At 38.9% G+C, this 12,673-nt stretch overlaps 2 protein-coding genes across 2 annotated transcripts; one reads left to right on the plus strand and one right to left on the minus strand.

Annotated features, from left to right (window-relative positions):
- Positions 1 to 580: 580 nt before the first annotated feature.
- On the minus strand, positions 581 to 4,495 carry LOC135617357 (uncharacterized). The gene is made up of 4 exons (XM_065117442.1): positions 4,130 to 4,495; positions 1,928 to 2,152; positions 1,750 to 1,854; positions 581 to 1,377 (listed from the first exon to the last, which is right to left on the minus strand). The coding sequence occupies exons 2-4, from the start codon at positions 2,103 to 2,105 to the stop codon at positions 665 to 667; spliced, it is 996 nt and encodes a 331-aa protein (XP_064973514.1). The 5' UTR covers positions 2,106 to 2,152; positions 4,130 to 4,495; the 3' UTR covers positions 581 to 664.
- A 4,237-nt stretch (positions 4,496 to 8,732) lies between these two features.
- On the plus strand, positions 8,733 to 12,016 carry LOC135617358 (3-dehydrosphinganine reductase TSC10A-like). Its single transcript, XM_065117443.1, has 3 exons — positions 8,733 to 9,311; positions 9,468 to 9,615; positions 11,523 to 12,016. Exons 1-3 carry the CDS (start codon positions 8,772 to 8,774, stop codon positions 11,819 to 11,821), a joined length of 987 nt encoding a protein of 328 aa, XP_064973515.1. The 5' UTR covers positions 8,733 to 8,771; the 3' UTR covers positions 11,822 to 12,016.
- Positions 12,017 to 12,673: the final 657 nt, after the last annotated feature.

Raw genomic sequence — 12,673 nt, forward strand, 5'->3', positions numbered from 1 at the left:
TAGCATTTTCTTTGTAAGTTGAACTCATTAGATAGATGTTTTCTTTATTAATTTTTAAATTTATTATAAAGAGTTTATGGATTCTATCTCAGGATTTTCGATTCATTGGTCTGTCTTTACTAGTGGAGAGTTGGAGCTGATCTGATTCTTCTTTTTCATTGCAGAAGCAGCATGTTGGGAGAGATTAAGCAAACTTAATATAGTTTGTTAATTAGATCCATCGAGGTGATCTTTGCACCTCCTGAGCTGCCCAAGTTAGAACACCGGAGTTGTGTACATCTTATGAGATGCTGGTTCGTTCGATGCCTACTTAGAACTAACGAGAAGAAGAGAAGAATATAAAAATATAATTAAGATGAAGAAGCTTTTATGACATTTGAACAATTTGAAAGAAACACAAACTAGTGAATTTTCTCTATTACCATTTGATGATAATCTAACATGTCACGTTGTGAATTTATGATGACTATTTTTAAGTCAACAACAAGAACTATGGCTAGATTAGCTTTGAACTCACCAACCATATTGCAATCTCTCCAACAATAAACCTCATGCTACACAACAAGTTAAGAACGATGCAAGAGAGAAACAGAATGGTCTTTGAAGAAGAAACACCAACGTCCAAAGTAGGAAGAAGAAATCACAATCCAACTAAGCAGACGATTTACAATATGTTGGGAACATGGGAATCCAGTTTTAGCTGCAACTCCTTGATCTTTGAGCTCAGCTCCACCTTCTGTTCCTTGTAGCTCTGAAGCAAGAAATCCTTGCCTTCGATCACTTCCTTCAGCTCCCCAACTTGCCTCTTCAACATTTCGATCTTCTCAAAGTCTCCTTCATCAATACCGTTAGCGTATCCATTCATTGTTCCATTTGCACCTTCAGGACACCAATGCCTTGCAGGCTTCTCGGGAGAGACCGCCTTCACAGCACAATAATCAGCAATGATCTTTCTCAACCGTTGGATCTCTCTTTCAGACTCGAACAAATCCCTATTAGCGGCATCAATCTGAGCCTGCAGATCAGCCGATTGTGTCGCCTGAATGCTTAGAGAGTTCTGAAGGTCGATCACCTGAGCCTGCATCTCCATTATCATGTCATCCCTTCGCTTGAGCTGTTGACGTAGTTTTTGTATCACCTCTCTTTTACTGTAGATATCAGACCCAGATTCCGACATGCATGGAGAGTCTGAGCTGCTCGAGTGGTGAAATGGTTTTTGGGGAAGCTCGAGACGGTCAGGTGATGATGCCCAAATCACACTTCCGCTCTCTTTGTTTCGCTCTGTATCCGAGAATTTCACTAGTTGGAGGGAGAGATCCATTTCTGTTGACATTGGATTTTTAGATTGCTTGATGTCTGTTCCATCTCCTGATATCCCTGTATCAGACGAAGATAATTTATTGAAGTAATTCTCTCATGCATGTATAAAAAATTTTAACAGAAAAAAATGTTCTAGCATAGAAATATATTCAGACAATTGAAAAGCAAGGCGCCTAGGGAACACGATAATTCTGGTGCATTTTTTATAACAGCACCTACTTCATAAAGTAAAACAATTAAAAGAACATATATCATCAGGCTCCAGGACTTGCATCAGCCAAACAGAAGCATATTTTTATCCATCACAGCAAGATGTCTGTAAACTTTAATACAAAGCACGCATATCTGATCATCGGAGCCTGCAAAGTCTGTTCTTCTGATTCTTCAACACAATGCTTATAGTTAGAAGGTTAGTCGAGGGGAGCGCACCTGAAAGACAGTGGCAGTGGGTATCCTCATTTTGATGAAATTGATATAAATTTGAATTCATCTGGCATGCGGCTGACCTTATCTTGGGTGTGAATTTTCTATTCCCTGGAAAATTTGTTGATGTTGGATGTAAAAGAAACAAATAATGAGTCCAATTAACAATAGACAAGTGATGAACCTGTATTGACATTATCTTGCAGCTTTGTTTCAAAGACTTGTTTAAGCTTGCATCCCAACCTAATCGAAAGTGTACTGAGCAAGGCACCTCCTGCAATAAGAACCCAATTCGGTCCATTCCCTTTATAATGATTCAGCTTTTGACCTCTCTGTAGGGTTCCATTTGTTTTTTGTCTCATTTTAATAGTGGATCTGAAGCAAAACAAGTTTGCGATATGAACTTGACCTGTGTAAATGAAAACTAGGAGGATAAGAAACCAGTATGGAAGTCAGATTAAAGGCAGGATATGTTCTTTAGGAAGCTCCAATCAAGGTAAATGGTGATTTCTTAGAAACCAGACTAAGAGTTTCGTAGAAAAAGAACAACGCATAATTTAACAAAGAAATTAACATTTTACATGAAAACATATCTCCATTATTTTTGCATAAAAAAACTTATAACTGAAAAAGATAAATGTGATGCAGAAATGAGAACTTTCACTAACCATCAATGGAACATTATGCACAATGCCATCACTGTTTGCTAATTAAGCTTCATGGCACTCGTATGATGCATAACTGGGGTCAGGTAAAACCATGCAGATATAACCCAACTACAAGTTTAACACAGTAAAATATGACTACTTCCATGGTTAGTGCCTTTGCCTCATACTTAGTCGATCGATGTGCTCAAATAATAGAACACACGCATGATCTATATGGTATGTCCAGCCCTTGGCTAAGTGAAGAATTTAATTTGCATTAGTACAGCATCACAGGCATGCAAACAAATAAATATGGAATCCAAGAATTATCTATTCATTTATTCACGTTGTGGTTCTCGAGAAATTGCAAGAAAAAAATATATAAATGGTTCAGCGACAACAAGGTACAATCTTGCAAGGCTTGCAAAAATGGGATTGGAATTGTCTTGGGGTATGGGACTGGAACCAAAGTGGTTTTGGAGTTTGATATAGAGATCAAAAGTGGATGACTGTATTGGGACCAGCAGAAAATATAATTGTAAACTAAAAATAATAGAGAAAGAATAATATCAATTAATGAAAATAGTAATTAAATATATAATGTTTGGAAATTACGATGTTTGTAAGTATAGTATAGAAGTAATTAAAATTTTAAAATCTGTTTAGAAAAGGACACCCAAGAGTGGTGGGTTCGAGAGATACCTATCCCTCTCTAATCCTTCCCACTCTCCCTATCTCTCACTACTGTTTTCTCCTCCTAACTCTGTCTCTCACTGAATGTTTGAGATGCAACAATGACAGTGGGAAATTTAGTAAGTCTCTTAAACTCTCCTCTCCACTTCTTCTTCCTCTTCTCTTCTACTTGCTCTTGTTGTCTCATCCATCTTATGCAAAAAAATTGATCAACCACTGTATTTAGCTGCAATTAGCCGAATCCCAGCAACCGGTCAACCTATTAATTTCTCAATGGATTTACAATTAAAAACTGATCCCAATTTAAATTAGCCATCATATCGGAATCGATATATCCTATTTTAACCTCTAATTGTTTTCATTATTAGATAATTGTCTTTAACTCTAATAGATAGCTGGTCGACCAAATAATAAAGGGCTCATATATCCTATTTTAACCAAAAACCAGAGAACATAGTATGGGTACAGTGTGACATAATTTTCTTCTCTTAACAAAAACATAAAGACCATATGTGTTTACGACCTGTATGTACCTTCTGGCTCAACCTTGTGGAACCTAAACTGGAATGGCAACAAAACGTTATCTTAGAAAGGGAGGGATCCTAATTCGAGAGTTAAACATTAGATCTTGCGTTTTTGATACACACTTGAAACCGGAAGTACCCAATTTGGGCGAGTCGTTGTCTTGGTCCTTCGCAGTTTCCATCGTTTGCTGCTCATTTCGGACATATCCAGCAAACCCTAACTAACTAATGCAAAATCCCTAGTCAAGAAAAACAACACTTGCTGGCCAAAACCAGCATCTTTAGGAACTTGAATCTGTTTCGTATAGATTTCACATTCGACTAAAAATCGCTTCTTTTGTTCTTCTCCACCCATTTTGATTCAGATATAAGTCCAACTCAACAAGACAAACGCATCAATCGACGAAACGGGACATCCAATGCGAAAAATAGCGACATTTGCAGCACCAAAGAGGGGGGAGAAGAAAACAACAGCACAAGCACAAGGGAGACGTGCACGAAGCGAAACAGATCGAGGAATACCTCATTCAACCGACACCGGCGTCGGCACGAACGACAATCCCGCTTCGAGGAACGCGTCTCGCGGCCTCCCCACACTCCCAAAGGCTCCCCCTTTTCTCTTTCTCTTCCCTTCCTTTAACTTCCTTCGCCGGGACTCAACTCCCTTTCGTGGATTTCTTTTCCTTTGTTATTTCCACCTCCACCTTTTGCTTTCCGATCCGACGACGAGATGGGTACCTCCGCCTTCGGAGGTCCGGGGCGAGGCGACGGGGGAAATTTTGGCGGCTTCGCCTGCGGAGGGTTTCGTTTCGTTTCGTCTCGTTTCGTTTCGAAGTCCCTCTCGCGCTTCCTGTCGCGGTGCGCGCTTCCTCACCGGGTGAGGGCGAACCACCCGAGCCTGCGACAGGGCACAGGAAACATAAAACACTTACCCCAAGACCTACCCTTCTTGTCGATGAAGAGACTGCCGGACCCACATGTCGGTCCCGCATAAAACGCGGTCCAGAACTCAACCACAGGACGTGCGGGTGAGACGAACAGGTCTGCGACGGTACGGGAAACACCAAGAAACGGTACGCTACCCGCAAACTCACCCTTCTCGTCTACGGATAAGTTAGTCGGCCCCGCACAATGACCGTATGACACTCCAATCATAAGGCAGGTTTCAGAGACGGCGAGGTCCCAAGGAAAGAGACCACCCCTCGCCTCGTGATTCGTGTAGTCCGTGAAGAAAACGTGCTTCAAGCTGAGTGGCTGACATCTCTGGGGCCCGCTGTTCTAGGAATCCTAAAGCTAATGCTTTTTCCCCACCCCCCCTAAATTTGTCCAAAAATTGGAAGAAATTAACAATTTCTCTTTATTACAATATTTTCTTCATATTTTGGATGGTTGTTTATAATATCTATGTTATGTTGTTTTTTTTTTTCTAAATTCGTTTGAAAATTGGAAGAGATTAACAATTTCTCCGCAAAAATTCAAAGCAAGTGTGATTTTTATTTAGTTTCTTTTAAAAAAAATGTAAAAAGATCCATGAGCAATAAGCTTGATTGCATTATAACCACTAAAATTATTATCTTATGATATAGATTTTTATATAGTTAAAATAATAAAAAAATATGCTTATATGGAACAAATTCATCTTTTTAACATGTTATAATTATTCTTTTTTCATATCACACACAATTCCAAAAGGACTATTTCAATCTTATAGCATGATGTAGTGGGAAGTATTTGAAATCATTTTTTATTATTTTTCAATTTTATTTATTTTTAACTTTAGTCTAAGCTAAATTCAATGCATGTATTGTCGATTGACAGATACACAAAACAACACATGGGTCAAATGATTATGAACAAATCTTTAAGGGGTTTGAAAGAAGATTGATATGTGCTCTTATTATTATACCTTCTGAGAGTATTCTCAGTATACCTTCTGAAGACTTCATTATAACTTATATACAGTGATGATGCTTTAATTTTTTTAGAAAGAATATTGGATCCTTACAATACCATTTTATAGTTGGGACTTTTTTTATATATAATGATGCTTTGCACAGTGGAGCCTTAAGACTTCATTATAATTTGGTGGATAGTGAAGATTTTATTCTATAACACATGGTCTTAATTGAAACATTGATTTTTCTTTAAAAATGATATTATTTATATGATGATAGATGTGAGATATTCACTAATCAAAAAGTGATATGTAATTCACCTTCCACCTTCCAACACTTCTCGATAATGATAATGACTCCAGCATCAGTCTTGTGGTTCGATAAGTTGTCCCCTCCCAAGTAGGACCTTTGATGATAATTTATATTTATCTTTTCAGTAGACCTTTTAATCACCAAAAGGTTCTGCCCGGAAGAATCATCCAAGGTGTCCATAATGGATGAATTCTTCAATATACTCTTTTAGTTCAAAATAATCTTGGGTATTTGTGATTATGGTATTAGTAGAACTAGTAGAATTTAGACTTGTCTCTACTCCCAGGTGATATCTCATTAGACGAAGGTCTCGTAATGTCAACTTCTCCTTGATTTAGAGGAATACCTCTGTAAGCAATATACTTAGAGGGGTCAGATCAACTCTCAAATGAGATGGTCTTGTTTGATTGAGGGTTCTCCATCATGGGGATCTCGGAGTCGGAGTAAAAATCAACCAAGATGGATAAGTACCTTCAACACTTTTATAATTCTTCATGCCTTCAGAGACCATTGCTTTGACTATAATTTATTAATGATATACTGAAACATCTTGAGAAAACTGATCGGTTATTTCTTTATTAGATATTAGAATAGTCGAGAGTGATCGAGCCCCATCATGACTGCTTGTATGAGAATTGAAAGTAGACATCATAGCTTTGATGGACTAGAATAGTCCATTAGGCCTTGTTGGTGAACTTGATAATGAAATTTACCAATAACTCATCCTTTATTTGTCAAATCACTAGGAGGGCAACGATTGAGTGCTTGGGGTCACGTTCCTAATAAAATGCTACTCGTACTCACTTACCAACTAGGCGAAGGAAGAGTTACCAAGAGTGATTTAAAATGGGCATACCACTCTTGGGTTGTGCTCCTTAGTGTTATGTGAGAAGTGTGGCACATCAAGACATTTGAAGTGCCATATAGTATCATCTAGGGACAAAAAGCCACCACATACTCCATGGGATCCATGCCCCTATCAAACACCTCCAAAGTTGGAAACTGAAAGTTTGTAAGGATTGACACCTCCTGGATCTTCTAGATAAATAGAGACTCGATCAAGGCAAAGTTAGTCAAGCTTTGGATATATATCTTCAAGGCTTTAGTCTATCTATTTCAATTGCACCTAAAGAGCATACTAAGTAGAATTCGTAGATTGGCTCTCAAACTCAAGTACTTTCGACTATGGGCAATGTGGTTCGCTGAACTCGATCATGGGAGATCGACACATTATAAATTCACTAGGTGACATCTATTGAGTATGGATTTATGAGGTGATTAGTGTCAAAGCCAACATATAGACAATAGTCAGGGGTGCAACTAGCTTTTATAGGACCGAGGTCACTACCAATTGAGCCAACTGAGGAAGTAGGGGGATGACGAACTACGTCATCTCAATCATCATATAAACATGCTAAGGAGGTTCAGGAAAATCTCAATCAGAACCATCTGGCAGAGAGAGAACATGGTCTTTGGATAACAGCTAGTATTACATTATGGTTTACATCAAAGTGAAAATTTCAAAAGCTAGAAGCATCAATTATGGTGCTATGGGTTAGTGATGTGGCACCTTCACCCGAGCTCTCATTAAGTGAGATGACAAGGTGACATTCTTGCGTCATTGTCCTTTTTCTAATGTTAAAATATTATGATAGATATCAGTGATATTCAAATAATGATTGACTTATACGACGAACAAGATCGAATGATGAACCCGTCGAAATCCCTTCGATACTTTAGTTAATTTCGAATAAATAATAACTGACCTATGTAGTAGTGGCTTGATGAGCTTTTATGATGGGCTTGGCCTAGGAAAATATTTCATTCATAAAATATTATTTTAGATTTTTATAATATGATAATGTTTATGCAGTTTGTATTACTAGTCAAGATCCATTCTTCTTGTCGATTGTACCATGTGTATGAAGTAAATAGCTACGATAAATATTTTTTCCTACGATAATTTTTTCCTTCGACAGTAAATAGCTGATTTCACAAAGGAGCAAAATATTTGTGTATGAAGTATGTTGTTTTCTTTTCCTTTTCACTAAAATTATGTTTTTCTTGATTAATGAATGGTTTCCTCACATTTTGATAGAACTTTGAATCTGAGATATTGAAAATGTGGAGTGAAGATTACCACCAACTATCGAAGTGAGATATGGTTCATACAAACCCAGTCAAATATCAATCGTTGAACCTTTGAATCTGCTGAATAGCTTACACGACAAATTATTTACACAAGCAGAAGAAGAAGAAGAAGAAGAAGAAGAAGAAGAAGATATAAATTAATTTTTTTTATTATTTTTAAAATTGCTCGTATCGATAATGATTTGTGCGCAATTGATATGAATTAATGAGACGTTCGATGGGATTAAACCCTACCATTACTTGTTAGTTTTGTCTTAATCCCTTGGGATGCTCTCTCCGATCACCCGATGGACGCCAATAATATTGTAGGTGTGCCGACGGTGATGATCAATGATGGCGTCCTCTTCGATTTAATGCCGGAGGTTGCATTAAAATGGTAAGTACAGATTTCAATTGGAAATTTACTTTAATTTAATGCCGTGGCAATTTCCGTTGAGAGATTACTTTTTAGGTTATGTAGTCCTGGAAATTACACGAACCGTAGGATTTACGAGTCCCGGTAAGATCAACCGTTGAAAAACATTCTTATTTTAATTTGTTTATCTTTTTATTCATCTGATCCGACGCGAAGTCACGAGGCTTTGTGGGTCCCTCCTTCCCATCCGACCCGAAATGTTCGCTCGATTGCCTGCGCAGACTCGACCAAGGAACAGGATTCTCCATCCGTATGATCGGGCCCACCTGCACGAGACGTTGGCGGATGATGGGACCCACTTGATTTTTGTTCCTGCTTATTATGTGTAGCTTCAACTGAACGTGCCACCTGCGTCGGTCACTCGCGCATCGTGTTGGTGGTCTGCCGATCTATGGCTTCGCTCTTCTTCCTCTTCCTCCTCCTTCTCCTGCCCCTCGTCGTCGTACTCCTCCTCCTCCTCGCGATCATCGTACGGCCCCGTCCGGTGCGGATCCCCCTCAAGGGCCGGCACGTCCTCGTGTCCGGCGGCTCCAGCGGCATCGGCTTCGCCCTCGCGCGCCGCGCCGCCGCCGAGGGCGCCCGCGTCTCCATCCTCGCCCGCGACCCCGACCGCCTCCGCGACGCCTGCGACGCCATCCGCCGAGACACTGGCGTCGACGCGGCCGCCCTCGCCGCCGACGTCCGCGACCCCGCCGCCGTCGCCCGTGCCCTGGAGACCGTCGGCCCCGTAGACGTCCTCGTCTGCAACCACGGCGTCTTCGTGCCGCAGGAGCTGGAGCGGCAGAGCCTGGAGGAGGTCCGCTTCATGGTCGAGGTCAACCTCATGGGCACGTTCCACCTCATCAAGGCCGCTCTCCCCGCAATGAAGCAGAGGGGGAAAGAGACAGGCCTCCCGGCCTCCATTGCCATCATGTCCTCCCAGGCCGGCCAGGTACCTTGATGTTCCCAATCGGTCTGTGACAGCCTCGAGTGGATCCAAAGTTTGATCTTTTCTTCGTTTCTGTTCTCTCTCTTCAAAATTCATCCATCCCTTTATTACATGCCAACTTCATGTCCTCTGAGAAATGAGTATTGGATTCGTCCACAGGTGGGTGTTTATGGTTATACGGCATACTCGGCAACCAAATTTGGGCTTCGGGGTCTTGCAGAGGCTTTGCAGCACGAGGTTATTATGGATAATATTCATGTAACTCTCATATTTCCTCCTGATACAGATACACCTGGGCTCGCTGAAGGTTTGGAATACTGTCTTATGCTAGTTCCTCATATTCATGTAACTCTCATGTTGTGTGTTCCACTTCCGTTGAGACTTGTAATCTTACTCATACCATATTTATTATAACAAGGCATGCCTGTTTAGGATCTGCACAATCTCCAATGAGTTCTGTATTTAAATTAAAATCTCAAGTCATATCTGGAGGAAATTTAGGTGGGTGCCACTTTGCTTGCAGTATCTTTTCTAGGAAAGATGGTTGAGGGTCATGACTTTGCATTTATATTGTTGGCATTTATGCTACGACAAGAAAGTGGTGATCCATGTTCGCTCATAAATGTACCAGAGGAGATAGTGTAATAGGTGGGTTCATATTCATCTTAGGTTGTACATATTCTCACTATTGATTGGTTGATTCAAAAATTTCAAATTGTTCTCCTCCACTCCTTAATCTGATTAATGCCCTCTTGAAGTTTACTTGAATCCTCTTTGTTATTTTATCCTACTTCAGTTCTCCCATGCCATTTAATATGTCTAGTGTATCCTTTTCTACTCGATCAATTATTCATGTCCATAAAAGCATACCTAATGTAGGTTTATCCATTGGCTGGGGAGGCTTTGCTTTGTGATTTTTCCGGGTATCTAGTAATTAACATGCTTTGAAATTGAATGAAAAGAAAGGAAAAACCTAAGGGGCACCCTAAATTTACCTTTACTAACTTAGTAACTTTTTAGATCCTCTATGAAATTTTTATGGTCAAGATTTAAAGATATGAGCTGAAGATTGGCCAAGGAGGCTTTGCTCTGTGGTGATACTAGTTATCTAATAATTTAAAATCTTTGACTAAAAAAAAGCATTCCTCAGAACAGCTTGAGCATACCTCTGTTAGAGTTAATAACTGTTTAGGTCCTCTATGAAACCTTGGTTGCCAAGATTTAAAGACATGTCATCTCCATTGGCTAGGAAGGCTTTGCTTTGTGGTGTTACTAGGCATCTAGTTATTAAGAATCTTTGACCATAAAAAGTATTCCTGAGAACACCTTGAGCGTATCTCTACTGGAGTTAGTAACTGTTTAGGTCCTCCTATGAAACTTTGAAGGCCAACATTTGAAGCCATAAGCTGACCTTTGGTTTGGGAGGCTATGCTTTATAGTGTTACTAGGTATCTCGTAATCAAGACTCTCTGACTGAAGAAATATTCCTGAGAACACCTTAAGCTTACATCTACTGGAGATAGTCACTGATTAGGTCCTCTATGAAATTTTGATGGCCAAGGTTTGAAGTTATGAGCTGATCATTTGCTAGGGAGACTTTGTTTTGCGGTGTTATTAGATATCTAGTAATTAATAGTCTGACTTAAAAGGTATTCCTGAGAACACCTTAAACTTACCTATAGTAGCATTAACAACTGTTTATATCCGCTATGAAATTTTGATTTGAAGATATGAGCTGACCGTTGTCTAAGGCAACCTTGCTTTGTGGTGCTACTAGGTATCTAGTTATTAAGAACAGCATTCCTTGGAACAACTCGAGCATGCCTCTACTAGAGTAACTCTTTAGATCCTGTATGAAACTTTAATAGGCAAAATTAGAGGTTTTTACCCGTTCATAGAACCGTTCTTAAGAAGTACCTGTATAGCCAACACGAAGTAGCCTCCATGTACTTCTTGGAGTTTGATTTTGTTATATTATCATGCTGACTTAACATTTTTAGCTGCTGCTAATGGCCTAATTTTCGTTAGCAATGCTCACTTTGTAATTTTAGCATTTGACTTGGTTATTTGATTTATTTGAAAAGAGTGCAATAGTTATTATAGTTGCTATATCATTAGCTTCTATTGAATCAACAATGTAAACATACATTCAGGTGAAGGTTGTTGTTGCAAGTTTCTTGAAAATCCATAATCTGGTGTGCAAATTGATTGCAGAGCTGAAGAGAAGGCCAGAGATTACAAATGTGATAGCGGCATCGTCAGGTGGTATGAAGGCCGATGATGTTGCCCAGAAGGCCTTGAACGGAATCAAATCTGCACAATTTGTGGTTCCTTGCAACTTTGAGGGGACAATGCTATCCATCGCGACAGCTGGTTTGTCTCCTCAGCGATCGTACCTCATGGCATTCAATGAGGTTCTTGGTTCGAGTCTCATGCGCTTCGTCGGCCTGTGCTTCCAGTGGAATTGGTTTAGTGCCATAGAGAAGTGGCACGCCAAGAAGAAGCGCAAATAATTAAGAATGTCTTCTCTCGATGCCACCTTTTAATGATGTCTAAATTTCAATGTGTCATGTTGTACTTTGTTGGAAAATAGATCTGCGCATCTTGGTAAGAAAATTCGATACATTAGGTATCGACAATGCTGTATGTTACACTTGATATGCACAATGTCAAATGCTTAAATTAATAAAGGAGACAAGTTCTATTCATCTATGATCTCTGTGATTACTCTAAACCTTTGACTTCCATTCTACTCTTTCTACATTTAAAGACTTGTATTTTTTTAATATTTTTTGTTACTATCAAAACTGGAGAAAACCATTCATTAATCAAGAAAAAACATAATTTTGTAGAAAAGGAAAAGAAAAAACATAATTTTGTTCTGATACCACTGTAATACTCTTTAACCACACTTTCTAATTATAAGAAGCTTAAGCTAATAAAAGTAGTACTAAGTTGACTTTCTGACACCACGACAAATATTTGCATAAAACAGAAAAATAAAGTAAAATATTATTTTTGAGGATTATTTCCAATAAAAATATAAATTATATTACCTCAGAACATGTCTGATACAATCCTGACCAAGTTCATCTAAACTTACCATATTTTTGCAAATTCTGATTTTATTGATGATTTTAGTGGGGCCTCATGGTGTAAAGATTATAAGTATTTAACCATAAATTCTCATTGATAAGAAAGAAGCTTAAGGAGCCCTTAAATACTCCTTGATGTGCTTATTCTTATATATATGAGGAATTTTTTTTAAAGTATTTTTTTCTTATTTTTCTTGAAAAGTGTTCCCATTTTTTTTACTTATTTTTTGTATGGATCGATCCATAGAGTAAAATGATGTGGTTGTAGTA

Source organism: Musa acuminata, chromosome BXJ2-7, assembly GCF_036884655.1.
Source record: "Musa acuminata AAA Group cultivar baxijiao chromosome BXJ2-7, Cavendish_Baxijiao_AAA, whole genome shotgun sequence".
Classification (NCBI taxonomy): Eukaryota; Viridiplantae; Streptophyta; class Magnoliopsida; order Zingiberales; family Musaceae; genus Musa; species Musa acuminata.

Coding starts and splice junctions, on each gene's coding strand:
- LOC135617357 (XM_065117442.1), bottom strand. CDS start 2,105: ATGAGACAAAAAACAAATGGAACCCTACAGAGAGGTCAAAAGCTGAAT. Junction 1,855..1,927: donor GCAAGATAATGTCAATACAG/GTTCATCACTTG, acceptor CAAATTTTCCAG/GGAATAGAAAATTCACACCC. Junction 1,378..1,749: donor CCACTGCCACTGTCTTTCAG/GTGCGCTCCCCT, acceptor CGTCTGATACAG/GGATATCAGGAGATGGAACA.
- LOC135617358 (XM_065117443.1), top strand. CDS start 8,772: ATGGCTTCGCTCTTCTTCCTCTTCCTCCTCCTTCTCCTGCCCCTCGTC. Junction 9,312..9,467: donor TGTCCTCCCAGGCCGGCCAG/GTACCTTGATGT, acceptor ATTCGTCCACAG/GTGGGTGTTTATGGTTATAC. Junction 9,616..11,522: donor TACACCTGGGCTCGCTGAAG/GTTTGGAATACT, acceptor AATTGATTGCAG/AGCTGAAGAGAAGGCCAGAG.